The sequence below is a fragment of the Monodon monoceros genome, unplaced genomic scaffold (genome assembly GCF_005190385.1).
Source record: "Monodon monoceros isolate NGI ecotype Baffin Bay Population unplaced genomic scaffold, NGI_Narwhal_1 Super_Scaffold_13, whole genome shotgun sequence".
NCBI lineage: Eukaryota > Metazoa > Chordata > Mammalia > Artiodactyla > Monodontidae > Monodon > Monodon monoceros.
The window spans coordinates 57440159-57460937 of NW_021703769.1; the positions used below are offsets into that span (position 1 = coordinate 57440159).

At 49.7% G+C, this 20779-nt stretch overlaps 1 protein-coding gene across 7 annotated transcripts in view; it reads left to right on the top strand.

Moving 5' to 3' along the window:
• Positions 1–20779, top strand: part of CLEC16A (C-type lectin domain containing 16A) — a 210929-nt gene that overhangs the window by 73882 nt on the left and 116268 nt on the right. For all 7 annotated transcript variants that reach the window (XR_003792983.1, XM_029219260.1, XM_029219257.1 and 4 more), the window contains exons 13-16: positions 12754–12876; positions 16624–16733; positions 17514–17558; positions 20179–20229. Coding sequence is in view for 6 of the 7 variants with exons in the window: in XM_029219260.1 (XP_029075093.1) it covers positions 12754–12876; positions 16624–16733; positions 17514–17558; positions 20179–20229 (329 nt within the window). In the remaining variant the exon portion in view is untranslated. The remainder of the gene's footprint in view (positions 1–12753; positions 12877–16623; positions 16734–17513; positions 17559–20178; positions 20230–20779) is intronic.

Below are 20779 nucleotides of genomic sequence, written 5' to 3' on the forward strand. Positions count from 1 at the left end.
TGCTTTGCTTTCCACCCCTTGGTTTACAACTGACTTAGGCTTCCTACCTCTTTCCTAACATCAGAACAGAAATCAGTCAAATTGTAATCTTGGTTTTGCTATTTATAAAAGTTGATGTGCTGTTCTGGATTCAGAGCTGAAATAGACTCTGAGTGGATTGTGTGGAAGCGTAGGTTTCCTTTCTGAAGAAAGGTGTGGTTCTCTGGCTTCCCTTGTTGAGGCCGAGTGGTCAGGATCAGACTCCCGCGGAGCTGACAGATTTGATTAGAATCCATTCATTTACTTCCTCTCTGAGAACGGTCGCTGGTGTGTGTGCCACCTGGCTTGACACGGGCAAGTTCTCAAAGCACCACATCAGAATCTCTTTGAAGAAGAAGTGAAGAATATTCCTCAGGCCCCTGCCAAGTGCTGGGATTGGCATAGATGAGACTTTGCATCAAGTGTTGTTTTAGTAGGTTTTTCATGAGCTTATTGGGAGGTAGTTGGAGGTGGGTTTTACTAAGACAGCCTATGCCTGGAGTCATTTAGAAAGCACTCAACATAAAGTATGTACTTACTCTTAAATCATTAATCATGATAAGTTGATTAGTGGCAAAAGGAAATATAGTGAAAGAGGCCTCCTCTCTCGTTTGTCCTCCAGTTCTCTTCTTCACAGGCAGTTCACGTTAACAGTTTCTTCTGTGTCTTTTTAAAGATATCCATGCAAACCCAAGTACAAGTGTATATTATTTTATTTATGTGGGTTCCCCACTCCCTGCCCGACATGGAGGTTCATTCTTTATTGTCTGTTTTGTGCCTTGTTTTTCTCACATCATCATGTATCAACACGTCACTTCCCATCCCTATAGAGCTGCCTCGTGCTTTTTAATCCTGTGTCTGTGCCATCATTTATTCCGCCATCCCCTTACTGAATGACACTGAGTCCATTTCCAGGGTTTTCCCACTAGAGACAGGACCGGCCATGATGGCTCTTCTCCTGTATAAGTCATTGTGCTCACGTGCAAGGGTGTAGATCTAGCCCGAGACTTCTCTAAAAGATGCATGGCAAGCTCCGAATCCTCCCTCCACAGTCTCGTTCACTCCCATGGCTTCTGCGACTCCCTCCAGCTCCTGCCTTGGTGACTGGCACGCGGGAGCCCTCAGTTAGTGGGAGTAAACAGAACTCCAAGCCTGACCGATGGGAGTCGGTCCCACCCATGGATTGCCTGCCGTTCCCCCGACCCTCACCTTCCATGCCCGCCTCACTCCAGCCCTGCAGTCTGAACTCCTGACCCTTGCACGCTGGAGACTTCTACCTAGGTGATTGAGCAACACTTTGAAACAGTCTGTCTACACCACACTCATCCCCCCAAAATATACCCTGACCTCATCATGCTTCCTGCCATTTCTGGTTCAGTTGAAATTGCCAGCCAAGGTTGAAACTGCCACGACCTTTAGCTCTTTCCCTCTTTTGATCCCAGCATTTAGTCATCAGGTGTTGTCATTTCTCCCTCTTCAGCCTATCTGATCAGCAGAATTTAACTGAGCACAACTCAGTGCCTGGCTCTAAGTTAGGTGCTGGAGGCGAGAACCAAAGGCATGAGAGCAAGAGAGATACTGAGCACGTCATCCCAGTGGCCATTATCACAGCCTCCCCGAGGGGTCAAACACACGGCCATTTTATAATCCATCCTCCACAGCACTGCCGGGTGATTCTCTGTAAGACTGTGTTGACCGTGTCCTTCCCCTGTTCAGAAACCTTTGGTGCTTTCTTCTCTCCCTCGAACTCCAGTCTCCTGTACCTGCCATTTTGAGTATCTGGATCGCACCCACCATTCTAACTTGACCTGATTCCACCAACTTCCCTGTCATAGACCCTTGGCTCCGGCCCAGGGAGTCAAACTTTACTACGCAGTGATTGAACTCTTGCATGGAGATAAACTTGCAGTGGCTGCCATGGTACTCACTGAACTCTTTAATATTCTTTTGGTTGCAAGGCGCAGAAACCACCTCACATTAACTTAACGAAGAGAGAGAGTCTTATAGGAAGGCCTCTGGGGCAGCTCATGGGATCCAAGAAGTTGCCGAAAAGCCAAGGGAAGGGCAGGACCAGCTCTGGGGACTTCCCTTAAGGTAGATCGTGTTGTGGGCCCATCAAATCCCAGGCAGGGAGTCTGTCTCCGTTCAGGTTTCAAACTGTTGGGCAAGAGATCTCATTGTTCCAGGTTGGTGATATGTCTAACTCCGGAACAGTCCATTATGGCTGGGGGTGGGGTGGGTGAGAGTCAGGGTCACATAGCACAGAGCTGGCTCCAGGGGTTTCAGCTCTGTGTCTGGAACTGCTCCCAGAGAAGGGAGCTTCTTTAGAAGGCTGGCAGCCACCCCAGTCAGAGCCAACACACCTACCTGTTCTTGGCTGATCTGCCACCTTCTTGTATCCATCTGTTTTTTCCTGCCGTTTTCTCTGCCGTAACATCACCACCTATTGAAATTCTGCTCAACTGTCAAGGGTCTGCTGAGAACTCACCTTCTGGAATTTTCTCTGATCCCTTCAGGTGATACTCACTCTGGGTTAGTACCGCCTAGTGTGGCAGGCACATTTTATACTTTGCTGGATTTGATTTGCTAAAACTTTGTTAAGGATTTTTGCATCTGTGTTCCTGAGTGTTATTAGTCTGTGGTCTCCCTGTAATTCTCTTGTTTTGTTTGCTCTCAAGTTATGCTTACCTTATGAAATTAATTGGAAAGTATTCCCTCCTCCTGAATTTCTTGGAGGAGTTTTGGTAGAACTGGTATTATTTCTTCCTTTATTTTACTATTTGGTAGAATTCACCAGTGAAGCCATCTGGGCCTGGAGTTTTCTTTGAGAAAAGGTTTCAAAGTATTCAATTTCTATAGTAGATATTGGGCTATTAAAGCTTATCTGTTTCTTCTGTTCAAGTTTTGGTAGCTTGTGTCTTTCAAGGAATTTGTCATTTCATCTAAACTGTTGAATTTATTGGCATAAACTTTTTTACTATATTCCTTTATTATCCTCCTTTTTTTATTTTTCATTTTTCCTTTTTTTTCGGTCGTGCTGTGCAGCATGTGGGATCTAAGTTCCCCGACCAGGGATCGAACCTGTGCCCCCTGCAGTGAAAGCACAGAGTCCTAACCACTGGACTACCAGGGAATTCCCCTTTTATTAGCCCCTTAATGTCTGTAGGATCTATAGTAGTGCCCCCTTTCTAATTCATGGTATCGATAGTTGAGGTCTTCATTTTTTTTTTCCTGATCAGTTTGGCTAGAAATTTATCAATTTTATATTAATTTTATTGGTCCTCTCAAAGAACTTTCTTTTGGTTTCATTGATTTTTTTTCTCTGTTGTTTTTCTGTTTTATATTTCATTGATTTCTGTTCTTTATTTCTTACCTTTAGCTGCTTACTTCAATTTTAATTTACTCTTCTTTTTGTTAAGATGGAAGCTTAAATCATTGTTTTTTTTTTTATGCTACTCAGTTTATTTTATTTTACTTTTGAAAATTAACATACAATAAAATTGACTCATTTTGTGTGTAGTTCCATTAATTTTAGCATATTTATGGATTTGTGTGAACACTGCTATAATCAGGTGTTATGTTGTAGTTCTATCAACCAAAAAATTCCCTCATGCTCTTCCTTTTCAGTCATACCCTCTCCATACCAGTCATTGATTTTTAAACTTTTCTTCTTTTATAAAATATGAGTTTAATGCTGTACATTTTCCTCTAAGCACTGCTTTAGCTGCCTGCAGTAAATTTTGATATATGTGGTTTAATCTTTATTCAGTTTAAAATATTTTATAATTTCCCTTCTGATTTCTTTTTGTCTATTCTATCATCTGTGTAATTTCTAGCTATATTTCTATTATTGATTTTTCTTCTGGTTTGATTTTAGGTTATATTTGTTATATTTTCCCTTTTTTTTTTTGGCATGCCAGATTTATTTATTTATTTTTTTTGGCGGTACGCGGGCCTCTCACTGTTGTGGCCTCTCCCGTTGCGGAGCACAGGCTCCGGACGCGCAGGCTCAGCGGCCATGGCTCACGGGCCTAGCCGCTCCGCGGCATGTGGGATCTTCCCGGACTGGGGCACAAACCCATGTCCCCTGCATCGGCAGGCGGACTCTCAACCACTGCGCCACCAGGGAAGCCCCCAGATATTTTTTGATTGGTTGACAGTTACTATGAATTTTATGTTGTTGGATGCTGAATTCTTGCTTCCTTTCAAGATTTTTGGGCTTTGTCCTGGGACAAGGTGAAGTTACTAGGAGTCGTTTAGGTCTTCTTAGGCGCTTGCTTTTAAGCTTGATTGGTGCTAGTCCAGAACACCCTTTAGTCTCTGGCTCACTTGACCCCAGTACAGAGGCCGTCCCCTTCCAAGGGCTCTACTGGATGAGCCATGATTAGGTAGTCCTTCCACGCTGGCCGCTGGGAATGTGAGCTCTTCTCAGCCCCGTGTGAGCTCCTGGGGTTGTTCCACCTGCCTCCTCCCAGCAGGCCTTTCCCTTTCCTCACCTGCATGCACAGGGCAGAACACAGCGGGAGCCTAAGAAGGAACCCTCTTGCCGATCTGTGCAGTTCCCCCGTCTCTGCTACTGTCTTATATCAATTCCAGCCACTTGGCCTCTCTGAACTGCAGCCTCTGCCTTCTCACCTCAGAGAGACCGTGAGCTTTGTTTGGGTTTTCTCAGTCTGTGGTGAGGCCTGGAAACTTTCCAGACGGTGACCTGGAGCAATCACTGGGCACACTGCCTTAGTTTCTTCTCTCTCAGGATCACCCTCCTATGATGCCTGTTGTCTTGTCCAGTGTCTCATAACCATTGTTTTAGATGGTTTGCCTTTCTTGGCTGGAAGCTGTAGCATTTAAAAAAGAAAGTTTTATCAAGGTATAATTGATAAACAGTGAACTGCACATATTTCAAGTGTACAATTTGATAAGTTTTGACACGTTTATACACCCATGAAACTATCACCACTGTCAAGTCAGTGTACGTATCCATCACTCCAAAAGTTTTCTCCTGCCCTTTGTCACCCCTCCGTCCCTCTCTTCTCCCACCCCTCTCCCTAGGCAACTCTGAACTGCTCCCTGCCACTATAGCTTGGTTTGCACTTTCTAGACTTTTATGTAAATAAAATCATGCGATAAATACTCTTTTTTTGTATGGCTTCTTTCAATCTGCATAATTATTTTGAGATTCGTCCATGTTGTTGTGTGTATCTGTGGTTCCTTTCTTCTTATGTTTGAGTAGTATTCCATGTGTAAATGTACCACAATTTGTTTACCCGTTCACCTGTGAGCGGACGTTTGGGTTGTTTCCAGCTCTTGGCCATTACAAACAAAGCTGCCGTGAACACTTGTAGATGAGTCTTTGTACGGCCATGTATTTCCATTGTTCTTGGACAAACGCTGAGGAATGGGATGACTGAACCATATGACAGGTGTGTGTGTGTTTGTTCTTAAGAAACTGTCAAACTATCTTGCAAAGCGAACGCGTGCTCTTACATCCCACCGCCAGTGCACGAGGGTTCTGGTGTTCTGACACCCTCACCAGTGGGTGGCACGACCACCTTTTTTATTTCAGTCATTTTAATGGGTACATAGTGGTGTCGCATTGTGATTTTAATTGCGTTTCCCTAACGACTAATGACGTTGAACAGCTTTTTCAGTGCTTAGTCTGCCATCTTCTCATTTCCTTTGCCTGTGTTTTAATGGATTGTCCATTTTCTTATTGTTGAGTTTTGAGAGTTCTTTATATTCTGTATACAAGTCCTTTATCAGATGTGTTTTACAAAGATTTCCTCCCAGTCTGTGGCTAGCCTTTTCATTTTCTTAATAATACCTTTGGAAAAGCAGACGCTTTTAATTTCCATGAAGTTCCCATGGCACTTTTTTATGCTTTTGCTCTGCGTGTTTTCTCTCCCACTCTGGACCGCTGGGCCTCTGAAGGCAGAGACCGTGTCGCTCTCAACGGCCTCCTGCAGTACTCAGCTCGGCGCCCGACACCCGGTCAGCGCTCAGCCAAAGCTTGCTGACTGATTGCCTCTCAGCCGAGTGGCAGCTCCCCAGCGCTGCTCTCTTCCTGGCAGCCGGTGCTCAGTGCTCAGGGCCTCCGCAGGGAGGGTGCTGTTGGGGGCGGTGGGGATGCCCAGCTCCAGAGGGCCAGGGGTCACGTGGGTGAACACTTCGTCTTCCGGGGGGCTGGCTTTCTGAGCGGGCTTCCTTCCAGGAGCCCCGCCGTGTGCTGGGGAGTGGAGAAGTGGTGGCTGGCACGCCACGCTCCTTCGTCCATGATGTGGCCAGAGAGACGACCCTGCCGAGATCCTGCTGGGGAGCCCACCTCTCTTCCTAAAAGAGTGGGACTGTGTATTCGAGGGAATTTAATTCCTTCTTCCACTCCCTGCTAATGCTTTTCATTTATTTATTCAGTCACCCTTCTGACAAATATTTCTGAAGCCCTTCTTAGATGCCAGGCACTGTGGTTAATATTGAGAACACAGCAGTGAACCAAACAGAGATTCTCCTGGTGGTGAGTGTGGCTGCTGCGGAGGGAGCAAGGCGACAGTGGTAGAGGAGAAGGCAGCGTGACGGGTGTGATCTGTGATTGTGGAGGAAACCAGGGGTGGTGGTGCAGGGGCCACTAGCTTGGGTGGTCAGGGAAGGCTTCTCTGAGGAACAGACATCAGAGCTGAGGCCTGAAGAATGGGAAAGAGTCGGCTCTGCAAAGATCTGAGGCAGGAGTGCTCCAGGCAAAGGGAACAGCCTGTGCAAAGGCCCTGAGGTGCAAAAGACCTTACAGGTTTGAGGAGCAGAAAGCGGGTCAAGGTGAGGCTGACCAGGTGGGCAGGGACCAGATCGTGAAGGGCCTTGAAGGCCACAGAAAGGAATTTAGATTTTATCCCAGGTGCAGTGGGAAACACCTAAAGAATTTTTAAGTAGAAGAGTGACATGGTCAGATGGAAATTTTTGGAAGATTACTCTGGCTGCTGGATGGAAAGTAGGTTAATGGGGGTGGGGGAGTGCGTTGCAGGGCAGAAAACTGGGAGGCTTGTGAGGAAGCTGTTGCAGTAGTCCAGGCAGGGGTAACGTAGACTGAATTATGGCCTATTGGCCACGGAGATGGAGAAAAATTGGAAAGTTTTACGATACACTTTGGAGCTACAGCCAGGACGAGCTGATGGACTGGATGTGGGGGGTGAGTGAAAGGGACACTGGGGCAGCTGTGTGTGGCCATTTATGAAGACAGGGAGACAAGGGCAGGAGTGGGGCCGGGGGCAGAGATTTCTGCTTGATTTGGGTGGGAGTGGGCACCACGGGAGGAGTCTGTGTGATGCCCAGGGCCCTGCCTCCTGCCACTGTGTGACTGGTGGTGCCATTTCCAGAACCAGCAAGTGTGGGCTATGAGGCAGGTTTGGAGAGGAAGCCGGAGAGTTCAAGTTCAGCACCCTGAGGCCCAGGTGCCTGGGGTACCCCCAGGGGAAACTGCCTAGCAGGGGGAGCTGCCGCTTGGTTTATGCTCCAGTCTGGCCTGCAAGCACAGGTCTGCATTTGGTGGGGGCCATTTGGTGGTGGTGGTGGCGGCGGCAGTGGGTGGGTGGGTGGTTGCTGTTTTGGTTAGGCAGCAGGCAGTTAGCTGCACTTAACCTTCAGCCTCTCTTTTCCAGATCCGTGCCCTCTAAGCAGGGCCCCTAATGAAATGGTCTCTTTCCGATAGATTTTCCATCATAAGACAATTTTAACATAAAAGCAATGTTAATAAAAACCAAATGTTAGCTCAGGCTTTCCAGTAAATCATAATAGATTAGATGCTGCACCGAAATGAATATCGCACAGTGGAAAGGGTTGACCGGTTGGAGGAAGGCTCTCGCTGTGATTCAGTCCGGCCCTGTGATGAAGGCTGGTTCCTATCTGTAATAGCAGATGCAGCCCTCTCTCCTTTGTCAAGTCTGCAGGGCCCTGGCCCAGGGGAAGGGGAAGGGGGGTGAGTTTTGCAGCTTTGTCTTCCTAAAGGTTCCCCTGCTCCACCCACTAACCCTTCTACTCCCTGCCCCCTCCATTTATCATTGTTTACACAAGAGGAATCTTGGGCTTTTTGCTTTTTTTGTTTTGCTGAGAAGTTACTGGAACATGGATGAGAGGTATGGGAAAGGTTGAAAGGTAACAGGATAATAAAGGGAGGCTTTTGCTATGCGGAGAGTTGGCAAAATATCATTTTGGATCTCGACTGACACATAATCAGAACTGGAAGTACATTGGAAATTGGCCCAACATCTGGTTAGCTTTCGAAATAGTTGGTCTATAGTCTTCCAAAGCTGGCAATGCTTGTGTGATTCCAGCAAAGGAGACCAAAAGAAAGAAAAAAAAAATTTTTTTTAATTAATTTATTTATTTTTGGCTGCATTGGATCTTCATTGCTGCGTGCAGGCTTTCTCTAGTTGCGGTGAGCGGGGGCCACTCTTCGTTGCAGTGTGCGGGCTTCTGGTTGTGGAGCATGGGCTCTAGGCACGCGGGCTTCAGTTCTTGTGGCACATGGACTCAGTAGTTGTGGCTTGCAGGCCCTAGAGCACAGACTCAGTAGTTGTGGCACACAGGCTTAGTTGCTCCGCGGCATGTAGGATCTTCCCGGACCAGGGCTCAAACCCATGTCCCCTGCATTGGCAGGAGGATTCTTAACCTGCACCACCAGGGAAGTCCAAGAAAAAAAATTTTTGACTATTATTTTTACCTGGCACTATTGTGGTCTCTTTATGCAGGTTTGTCTGTCTACTTCTTTTTATGTAGCTTTGGTCTGGGTCTGTTCTACCCTTGTCCTGAATGAGGGTTTCCACTAAGGAGGAAGAATCTAGAACCCAGAGGGGAAGCTTAGGAGCTGGTTACTGACATCACGGAGCCACACGCTTCCCTTCTATTTGGGATTCTTTGAATTAGTTAGCTGGGAGTTTGGCCCCCACCAGTCCGCAGCCCAGTGCTTGTAGGGTGGGAGTGATGACAAGGGAAACCCGTTCTGACTCACTGGGGCAGAGCGGGATCTGACCCCGGTGGGGAGGGAACGAGGAAGCGTGTGGTCTGCTGGAATCTGGACATGCGAGCGCGGCTTCCCGGGCCATGTGAAGTGCATCTGGGTTTCTCTGGAATTTGTCACTCGGCACTTAGGGGGTTGAAGCAACTAGGACAGTATATTATCTACAGTGTTTATTTCAGTCAGAGGGAAATGGCTGGCGAAGGAACTCGATCGGGTTTGCAACAAAACCTGCATCTCAGTGACTGGAAACCTGTGTGTGTGTGTGTGTGTGTGTGTGTGTGTGTGTGTGTGTGTGTGTGTCTATGTCTGTCTGTCTGCCTGTCCATCCGTCCACCTGCACATGTGCCGTTTCCCTTTCACATGCATATCATTGTCATATTGTCACACTGACCTTGTTCATTCACAGCTGTGAGCCACTGTTTTGTTTGGACGCAGAAGAATGTCTTAGAGACAGTGGTGGGAAAAAGAGAGAGACGGGGAGGGAATGAGGCACCTGGCCGAGCAGGAACTTTGGGGAAAGAGCAGAGATGCCCAGAGGGGTTCTTTACAAAGTTTTGCCATGTGTTGTGTGGAATGGACCCTGCTCTCTGCCTCCCCTTGGTTGGTGGTAAAATCTACTGCACATAGGATGCATTGCAACATGGAGTCTGTTTTGGGAAAGTGCTGGAAGCAGGGAGATCACCTTGAGTGGCCAGGGGGATGGAGGCTGCTCTAGAGTTGGCCATGACAACCAGATCATGTCACGTGCTAGCTGCCCTCCAGGGGTCCTGGCATCCAAGCCATGTCTGTCCCTCCCCTAGCTTCTGCCTCATCACTTCCACCCAAAGCCCCGATCCCACTCTCCCCGAGCTCTACCATACTCCCTGCCCTGCCCCTTGGCCTGGCAAGTCCCGGTCGTCCCTGAGCAGCTCATCCTTCAGAATCCAACCTAGCTGCTTGTCCCCTGCACTCCCCACAGACAGTTCAGCATGCCTTCTTTGGACCTTCTAGAATAGTTTGACGTTAGCTTTGGTTAGCTTGTTTTCCTTTCTGTCCTTTTGTTCTTTCATTCTTTCTTTCCTCTTATAACACAGCTGATATAGAACTACATTAAGCCACGTTCAAAGTAAAAATTCCCATCAGTGCAAGGTAACGACAGGTAACTATTGAACGTGACCAAGTGCTGCTTCTTACTGCGTCCTGACAGCAACCCTGGGACGGGCAGTTTCTGTAATTATTCCCATTGAACATGTCAGGAGGCTGAGAGTCCAAGAGGTAAGTATCAAAACAAAATTCTTCCAGCACCTGGCACCTGGCTCTTTCCCCTTCCATCCCGGCCACAGAGCAGCAAGAACCCTGGGAGAGAACGGGCCCAAGGGCACGAGGAGGCCTTGCGGGGCGGGCTGTTGCTTTTGTCAGACCAGAGGGCAGTCCCCTCTCAAACTGTTGCTGTGGTCAGCTCACCACACAGGGGGTGCCACCCCCTCCCCAGCTGGATCCTGTCCATCTCCGGAATCAACCTAGTTCTAACTGTGCCTCTAACGTGGTCTGTGACCTTGGGGACGTGACTTAACATCTCTGGGCCTTAATTTCCTCACTAAAGGAAGAGGTTGCATTGGAATCTGGTCCTGTGATGTCTTGAGGTTTTTCAGTCCCCCTGGTTCCCCCGCTTCACGGAGGATGGAGCTACCAGCCGAGGAAGGTCAGGATAACCTTGGCAGGTTTTTCTTCCTGTTGAGAGAAGATTTTGCCACAGATTTCCTCATTTTTGACAAACTCTAAGGGAGTCAGGGCAATAATAGGCAAGAGACAAAAAAGGGAACTCGCCGTGGAAATTCAAGAGCTGCTCCGAGCCTGCCTCCCAGGCCCTCACGGCTGCCGCTGCGTTCCCAGGGGAGCCAAAAGCTGGCTCCGTCTTCTTTGAAGTGGAACGACGGGTTGGGGGTCATGGAAGTGGGTGATGTGCCGGGCAGGCCGGGGAGCCATTGTTTTCCCCAAAACTGCTGCTGACAGTTCCCAGAGGGCCAAGAACGAAAGGGTAGAGAGAGATTCACACGGTGTTGACATTTCTGGAAAAAAGCAAATGGTAGAAAGATTCAGTTGATGTCCTTCTTGCCATTTAATAAACCAGAATGCTCCAGAGTTAGACATTTAGCATCAAAACGAGATACAGAATCCACAAATCAAATTTTCATCACAATCAAATTTTTGGATGAAGCCACATCGGTGCGGTGTGAGAGGAGGACCTGCTTACCTCCAGCCCTCGGGCTGCCTCCACCCGTGTCATCTCCTTGGCATGACTTAGCCTCCGGTTCGGAGTTGGAAGGAATTCAGTAGCGCAAGATATATTGTTATGCTTTATTACGTCAACGTGTGAGTGTGGGAGTTACTTAGAATCCAGACAATCAGCTCCTCACTGCTATCCTCCAGTATTTTGTCAGGGTTCTAAATGAAGCATCATCTAGTACTCAAGCGGCCGTATTTCAAGAGTTCCCAGAAGTGCCACCATCCCCCCTTTTGTAGAATAACAGGAAAAGACGTGCTTCAGGCACAAACAATCCTTCCAGCTCCCCAGGCGTGGAGCAAGTGAAATGTTTGTTTCTGCGAGCTTTTCTGCAAGCCTAGTTTTCCAGAGCTGGGCTCCGCGAGAGGAGAGGGATTTGGAGCACTGCCCATCTCGCACCTGGCCTGGCGAAGTGACCCCAGCGGGGTCGTCCTGTCGCCCTAGCCCCCAGGTCCTGCTTTAGGAAAAGTGATGCTCGGTTCACTTAGACTCTGAGTGCGCCCTCTCTCCTTTCCCAAGCCCCCCACCCCACCCTCCCCCTCCCCCATCCCACCCCCACCCCCATCTCATCTTTGTCATTGAAATGCTGTTAGATTTCCCTGGAGGAAAAGTGATTCCTCTGCCCCTTAAACGTAGCCCCATAGATCCGCTCTTGCGCCTTTCTGTGAGCCCAGCACGGGGCTGCCGCCTCTGTGTCTCCCACGCGGGGGCCCAGCTCTCCAGTTTGGTGTTAAGAGCAGGAGATGCAATTGGTGGGCACGATTGTAGGTTCCTTTCTGTCTGGTCTGTTTCCCCCATTGTGGGACGGGTCTCACACAGGGGTGCCCTCGGGGGGTGGGCAGACCAGCCCCGAAACGGCAGCAAACCCCACAGTGCCAGAGTTTCTCCTTTTCCCACCCCCTTCCCGCTCCTCTGACTGTGCCCAGGAGCATGTCACAGTTGGGCTAGTGTAACCTCAGCACCTTTCACGTACCTGCCGATCGCCCTTTCTAATTCAGAGCAGGCCTCGGGCCACAGTGAGTAGCCAGTCAACAGTCTTTGGCTGAAACGTAAAAACCTTGTTGCTGTTGGTGTTGCAGCCATGCTGATTTCCCGTTTGCAAGTAGTGTTAGAAAATGTATGTTTTAGGGAATTCCCTGGTGGTCCAGTGGTTAGGACTCGGCGCTTTCACTGCCGAGGGCCTGGGTTCAATCTCTGGTCGGGAACTAAGGTCCCTCAAGCTGAGCGGCGTGGCCCAAAAAAAAAGGAAAAGAAAAGAAAATATATGTTTTAATATATTTACTTAAGTTCCAGTTACAGAAAACTCTGAGGTGAGTCATAGTACAGGCAGCACCCGGTCATGGCAGGAATCACAAAGACGGACCGTGGACGGCCGAGGTTGAGGAAGACCCGCTCGAAGGGGCCTTTCAGGACACGGAGGGTACTCGGTATGGCAGCTGCGCTTACAGCCGGCCCCTTCCCTCCGTTCCAGGCATGGATCCTGAGAAACTCGAGCGGATCCAGCTGCCGGTGCCCACTGCGGCCGAGAAGACGACCTACAACCACCTACTGGCGGAAAGACTCATCAGGATCATGAACAACGCAGCCCAGCCAGGTGCCCGGGCGTGCAGGCGGTTCCCAGGGTTGGTAGAGTTACGGGGACCAGGCCCCACACTGGCACCAGGAGCCCTGGCTTCTAGATCTGGCCCTGTTGGGAATCCAAGCAGACCTCAGCCATTCCCCTGCCACATACCCCCATGTCCTGGGCCACCCGGACCCCTCCCGTCCGGCTGTGTCTTCGTCTCGAGGTCTCCTCCTCTTTCCTTCCCCCATGGTGTTTGTGCCAGACCCTCTCTTTCTTCTCCTTCCATACTCAACCCTGCTTTGGTCAGTTTTGCCTGTGTCTGCAACCCTCCTCTTGGGGTGGCCCAAGGCCACATTTGAGCATGAACTAGGCTGAGAGTATGAGTGAGGGGGAAGGTTGATAATACGAGATGTGCCCAGTGTCTGGCACGTGTCAGCCTAGTTCTGAGGTCTTGGCCAGCACCGACCTGCAGCCACATTAGGGGCTAGAAAGAGCAAGTGGAATGAACTAGCACAGTGGTTCTCAGCTGGGGGCAGCTTTGTCCCCAGGGGACATCTGTCAATGTCCAGGGACATTTTTGGTGGTCACAACTTGGGGAGGGGCTGCTACTGGCATCTGGTAAGCAGAGGCCAGGATGCTGCTAAACATCCTACAGTGCACAGGACAGGCCCCCACAGCAAAGGATTATCTGGCCCCAAATGTCAATGGTGCTGAGGCTGAGAAACCCTAATTGCAAGGCAGGGAGAGAGGCCATCGGGGCGTAAGTGAGTGCACAGGGAAGGGCCGGACGGAGATGCAGCCTGGTGGAGAGAGAACCGCTGGGCTGAGTGATCAGGAGCAGTCCAGGGGGTGGCCCCAGTCAGGCTCAGGAGAAGGGCAGGCGTCCAGGGTTGGGACTGCAGATAAGGACCTCAGAGTCAAGGGGGGAGGTGGCCAGAAGCACAGTGTGACCGCTGCGGAGTGAGTGCAGGGGCTTGGAGAACCGGGTCCAGGGCCTAAAGGGTATCAGTAAACTCAACAAATGTTTATTGAGTGCCTCCTGCATGCCAGCCTCTGTATGCGAGGGACGAGGGTATAGGAAGTAGGGGACAGACGTGGATCCTGTACTCCAGGAGCCACGGCTGGGGGTCTATGGAATCTAGACCTCAGTGTGGGGTCAGGGCCAGAACTAACACTGTGGGGCTCACAGATGGGGTTTTTTTGTTGTTTTGTTTTTTTTGCGGTATGCGGGCCTCTCACTGTTATGGCCTCTCACGTTGCGGAGCACAGGCTCCGGATGCGCAGGCTCAGTGGCCATGGCTCACGGGCCCAGCCCCTCTGCGGCATGTGGGATCTTCCCGGACCGGGGCACGAACCCGTGTCCCCTGCATCGGCAGGCGGACTCTCAACCACTGCGCCACCAGGGAAGCCCTCACAGATGGTTTTTAAAGTCACAGGAGAGGAGAGAGGCGTGTGCAGGACTGAGCTCTGGGCCACTACTGATCTCTGAAGGTGATATAGAGGGGGAGCCAGCTCCAGAGCCTGGGCCAGGCCCCACGTGGGAGGGGGAGGGCCAGGAGGAAGGTGTCCTGGGTGGCAAGAAAGATTTGGGTGGCTCAGGACCAAGGGGCGCTCGGTGGAGTCAGTTTCCACGGGAGGTCTAGTTGGGGGAGGCGGAGCACGTTTCTGAGGATGGTGGCCCCAGACCGGTTGGCAGGAGCTGTGTAGCTGGACGGGCCTCGGTGATGGGGAAGGTGGAGCATGGCCTGGCTGCTGGGGAGGAGCGTCCACGGTGGGGAGGATCGGCAGGCCCCCTGAGGACGGTGTATTTCTGAAGAGAAGAGGTTGGGGCAGCTCAGAGGGACAATCTGGAAGCTTCTATGAGGCCTCAGGAGTTTGCTGCTCCCTCTGTTCCCCTGGAGAGATGGACCAGCAGGAGGAATAGTCAGCAACTTGGCAGGAACTTGCAAAGGAAGAAGGGTCTTGGTGGAAAATCACCATCCGCTTGCCTGGAGGCAGCAGGAGGGGCATTTCTGACCTGGCCCACAGCGCAGCTCCGTGGAGGGGCAGGCGGGAGTGAGACTATGCTCCGGAGAACTTCTGAGCTTGGAGGAGGGCGGGGGGCGGGGGGGGGGGCACTGCCGGGCCTGGGCCGCGGTGCAGAAGTGGTGGTGGGGCTGGGACGGGGAGAACAGCCGAGCTGAGACTAACCAGCCTCTGCCCGGGTGGCCCCTGGAGTTGTGTCGTGCTTAGGAAGGCCTGGTTTTGCTCGTATGTAACCAGTTCATTTTTGGGCAAACAGATTCCCTCTTCTCACCTGTTTGCTGCCCTACCCCCACCCCTGCCCTAACACACACACACACACACACACACACACACACACACACACACACGCATGCACGCATGCGCGCAGCGTTAAAGGCCAGCCAGGGAGGTGTGCAGCGGTGTGTCTGCCTTGAGTTTTTCCGCAGTGGTCCATCCTGGTCCCTGTTGTTTCCAAGACCTCGGAGATGTGGCCTAGAAACTCCCCCCTCTCCTGGCTCCTCCTTCCACGTGGAGGCCTCTCCCCAGAAATGAGATTAAAGATTCAGGGGGAGTTTGCTAAGAGCAGAATGCCCTTCAGTCAGGCGGTCACGGGTGCTTTCTAGGGACGATGCCAGATGTGGGTTTTGGCATTCAGTGCACCTGGAGTCCACCACAGCCCAGGGTGAGACTTGGGACAAGCCACTTCACTTTTCTAAACCTCAGCCTTTAGAGAACCCATTGCAGTGGGGTTTTAGAGAGACTCCTTGAGGGAGCGTCTCTAAAGCACCCAGACCATGCCCGGCTCACAGCAGGACAGCAGGTTGTGTTAGTCAGAACTTGGTTGCAGTTGACAGAAACCCAACTGAGACTCGCTGAGACAATACAAACAAACAAACAAGACTGTTGGCTTGCATGACTTCAAGTCTGTTGGGCGCTGGCTTGAGGCACGGCTGAATCCGGGGCTCAAACAATGTTTTCAAGCCTGTCTTTGGGCTCTGTGGCCTTCTGCCTTGGCCAGATGACTGCCTGCAGCTCCCGCCACCTGTCTCTGTCGGGCTCTAGACTTGCTGTAGCAGAGACGCTGGGCAGCCTGGTGGAAGGGAGGACTCAGGGCTCAGTTTGTAGAACATGCTGGTGAGGTGACCACTGCGGACTATAGTGCTTGGGCCATCAGGGCCCCACCGCTGTCCCTGTCCTCCCCGCAGCCCAGCACGAGGAGAGGGTCTTGAGCCCGGTGGTTCCAGTAAGTTGTGGAACTGAGCCTTACTGACTGTGACTGGCTCCCTTGCTCGCCCCCTACCCAGTCACTGTGACCAGGGGGCTGGATGGCCCTGACCAGCCTGGGGGATGTGCCCACCCCTGGGACAGGGGAAGCAGGACCAGCTCCACCCAAATCACATGACCGAGAGCAGGGCTGGTGGATCTCCAAGGGAAACTGGGGGTGCTTGTCCCTGAAGAAAGGGAAGGAATGCTGGACAAGCAAAGTGACCGCAGATGGCCACTTTCTAGGCCTTCAATAATAAGTAGTTACCCATTTTTCCTGCCTCCTCTCCCCCCATAAGGGGACTTTGGGTAGCATTTGGTACAGGCGGTTTTGATGAGAACATTCAATTGTAATTGATTGGGAAGGAGGTTGGCACATGGGGGCTCCCTCTGTACCCCCACTGGATGTCGGGGGACCTGTCAGCTGACCTCCAAGTCAGGAAGGCAAGAGACTGCCTGTGAGGGCATGCAGCCCGGGGTATGCGCGGCTGACCCCGGTGTGCTCTGCAGATGGCAAGATCCGGTTGGCGACGCTGGAGCTGAGCTGCCTGCTCCTAAAGCAGCAAGTCGTGACCAGCACGGGCTGTATCATAAAGGACGTACACCTGGCCTGCCTGGAGGTGAGGCCCCCTTCCTCCAGCACCCGTGCCCCGGGGGAGGGTAGGAGGAGGTCGAGGGAAGCTGCTGCATCCAGACCGCAGCCCGGTCCGCAGCACCACTGCGAGGAAGCTGGGCCCCAGACCCCTGCTGCCCCCTGTACCCACTTTCTCCCACAGACCTGCCCTTCCACTGAGATGGGCCCGAGAAGCCCACTTACTAGTGAGTTTTAGTAGTTCTCTTGTATTTGGCTCTGTATTTGTCTCCGGGATTTTTTTCTTTTTATATTATGAAAGTTTTATACGTGTACAGATACACATTTATTTATTTATGGTTTATCGTGCTACTATGTTCATTCATTGTTTTAAATAGCTTTCATTGTCTTCCCTCTTATTTTCCATGTTTATTTTAGAAAGTTTAGAAACTACAGAGAGGTAAAAGGTAATGATAGTTGACACTTCGGTGTGTGTCTTTCCAGATACCACATACACTCACACACACGTTTACAAGTGAATTTTTCTTTTTATAAAAACAGAGTTATCAAGGCCATGTTGTAGAACCCGTTTCTCTCATGTAACTGTGTATCAACAGCTTTCCATGTCATCACATTGAATCGTCTGTCCTTTGCCCATTTTTATTTTGAGTTCCTTCTCCCCCACCCCCTTACGAAGAACCACTTTATAGATTAAGATTATTAGCCCAGCGTCTGTCTTATATAGACTCAGACTTTAGAATTTGTGATTTACCCAACTCACTTGCCTCCATGAGACCTGCCCCCTCACACCCTCCCTCTCTTTTAACAGGGAGCCCGAGAAGAAAGTGTCCACCTGGTGCGGCATTTCTATAAGGTAAACTGCCGGAACTCAGGGGTACAGCAGTGTGTGTGTGTGTCGTATAAGTCAAGACTGTAGTGTCTTCAGTTATTTCTTACACCCTATGGGTCCTGAGTAAAAATGTTCAATTTCATCTCCTCCGGAGCAGTGGGCTCTGCACTTTTCTGTCCATGCTCTTGTATCAGTACAACTTTTGAGGACTCACCCCTAGTATGGGACTGTTTATTTATCAATTATATATGAATCTGTTTATTGATGAATTTACATGTAAATGATGAATTATATACAGAGAGTCATATGACTAAATAATACATATGAACTTATGTGTTCATGAATTACATATGCTTATACATACAAAATTACTGAATTACATATGAGTTTATAAATTATATGCATGTGTATTATTTATATACATGTACAGGCAGACCTCAGAGATACTGTGGGTTTGGTTCCAGATCACCACAATAGAGCAAATGTCACAATAAAGAGAGTCACGCAAACGTTTTGGTTTCCCAGCGCTAATCAAAGTTATGCTTACACTGTACTGTGGTCTGCTAAGTGTGTGATAGCATGGTGTCTAAAAAAAGAGTACATACCTTAATTAAAAATACTTTATTGCTAAAACATGCTGCCTATCATCTGACAACACAGGGTTGCCATGGACTTTCAATTTGTAAAAAAAATTCAGTATCTGTGAAGCAGTAAAGCAAAGTGCAATAAAATGAAGTGTGCCTGTTTGCACATACAGGCTCTAAACATTTATCATGAATGTAGTGAGAGCTGGTAAAGGACCATCATAACTTTCAGTATTTGGAAAACTTGTAGATCTGTCTTCAGTTTCCAGATGATTCGTTTTAAGATACTGCATTGTGATGGTTTTGTTTACCTCTTTTCTTAAGGCATAATATAGCCTTAGGCAAGGCTCATCATTTGTCAGCAACAGTGGATGAATCCATATGCCAAGCAGTCTTAGTTTCTGACTCTTTGGCCTCCACATCAGATCTCTCCAGATCCAGTGAGTGGTGGTTTCCCCTTGTACTCTGGCTGATGAAGAGATCCTCCCTGGAGGAGGAAAGGCGTCGGCCCCGCCCTTTTCTCATTCACTTGCACTGTTATTCATTGTTTGTACGCACAGCAGTTTAGCTGTGAACTAGATACACATATGAACGGGAATGTTTTTCTTTGTAAGAAGCTTTTTAAGCCACCGCCCGTTATTGTCAGTGTTCGTTGAGATAAAACCAGGTCATGTAATCTGGAAGTGTACCTTGCCGCGATCAGATGACGCCACGCAGCTGCAGTACGGTGGACATGCCCAGACGAGGGTGGCACCACCGTGGGCCCCACGCACCGGGGCAGAAATCCCAGTCTCCCCTTAGACCGGCCCAAACCACACTTGGCCTTGAAGTGAGGGTACGAGTCCTCGGCAGAGGCATCTTTGAAGCTCTTTCCGGTATAACTGCTCTTAGTTTATTCCCCTGCCCCCCACCCCCACCCTGGCCCCCAAAAAGCTTCTGGATTGCAAAAACAGGAAGACATATAGGTAGGCATCTTCCCAGAGGATTTTTCCTTCTCACTGACAAAAGGAGAACTGTATTTGAATTGCAGCTCCCTTCTCCCAACCCAGATTTTTCTCTCTTGTATCCTAAAAGGTTTGCACCCTAAGTACAGTATCTCACAAGCTTATGGATATTCTCAAGGGTTGCTATTTCTGTGGTTATTGCATGGTTCTCACACCACACAAGAACTTTCAAGTTTACCTGTGGTTCTGATCACTGGAAAAACATAGAGAGGACCTATTGCTTTTCCTACCCCCAACTGTGTGTGGGGTGGGGGGGCGGGGAGGGCGCTTAGGAGACAGGCCAGGTCTAACAGCCCTGACACGCTCAGCCAAGTCTCCCCTGCCCTCCCCCGCTGCAGGCCTATCCAGGGTGGTCATAATGACTTGTGTGCATCAACTCATTTTGTCTTCCTATTGCACAGACCTGGGCTCTCATCCCAGTCTTGCAGTGAAACAAAGAGAGGCTCCAAGAGGTACGGCTGAGATTGGCCCCTGGTCTATGTGTCTCACAGCCAGTTCCTCCCCGCCACCCTGTTCTGGGAGGGACCTCCGGGGCAGAGTCATCAGGGCTGCAGGAACTCTAAAACCCCAAAGGCGCACCTCAAAAACAAATGGAACAAGCCGTATAATTTTAGAGTTAAACATATTTAATCATACTCTTCCTTTCAGAGGTGTGGAGCCTCATAGCTTTAACATGACAACTTAACCGAGATTCTTATTTTCTCCAACCATTCTCAGCAAGCAGATGGCCTTAAATACTTGAAACGTTAACCCTTTTTATATTTTAATTATATATGAAGTTATTTTTGTTGTTTTTAATTAACTGCCTTGACACTAGAAATCTAACTACACATGCTTGAAAAAAAGGAGAAAAGCGTTGAGGTTCCATTTGATATTTGGGCTTTCTTTTGGGTGTGTGTGTTCTTATTCACGTGTGTATTTCACTTCCTGGTGATTTACCAGAACCCGCTAAGAAGAAACAGATGGCCCCAAAAGCCTCAAACTGGAGTTTATAATACTTTGTTGTTTATGGGGAAAAAATGTGCATAACCTTCTCTTTCCTTCCTTTCTTTTTAGGGAGAAGAAATCTTTTTGGACATGTTTGAAGATGAGTACAGGAGCATGACGGTGAGTGAGGGGCCAGACGGGCTTGTGGGTATGCAAAGCTTGTCCTGCCGAACCAGGGGAGAACTCGTCTCATTTGGAGCTTTCCATCCGAATGACAGAGACTGGTGGGGAAGTGCACTGAAAACAGTGCCTTTTGATCCCCACCAGTGAAACTTCAGATGACATTCACTCCCCCTAAGTTGGGGTGAGTCATAAGATGGTTCAGAAAGATTCACTTTGACATGAATAGTATTTGATTGAGGACTTAGTCCGTGTCAGGTGAGTCCGTGTCAGGTGTGTACAGCATGTCGTACATGTGAAATCTCTTAATCCCCACGTCAGCCTGATGGGAGTCACTGCTATCATTATCCTGCTTTTGCCGATAAGGAAATAAGAGTCAGAGAGCTTGAGGGAGGTGCCCACATGTGCCCAGTCATCGAGGAGCAGAGCCGTCACCTCTCAGTGTCCTGCCCTGCTCTGCATATTGTGCTGCCTCCTTCTTCTCTGTGCCACCAGAATGCCCCGCACCTGGCTTTTCCTTGAACCTGCAGTGCCAGCCCGGGGTCTCCCC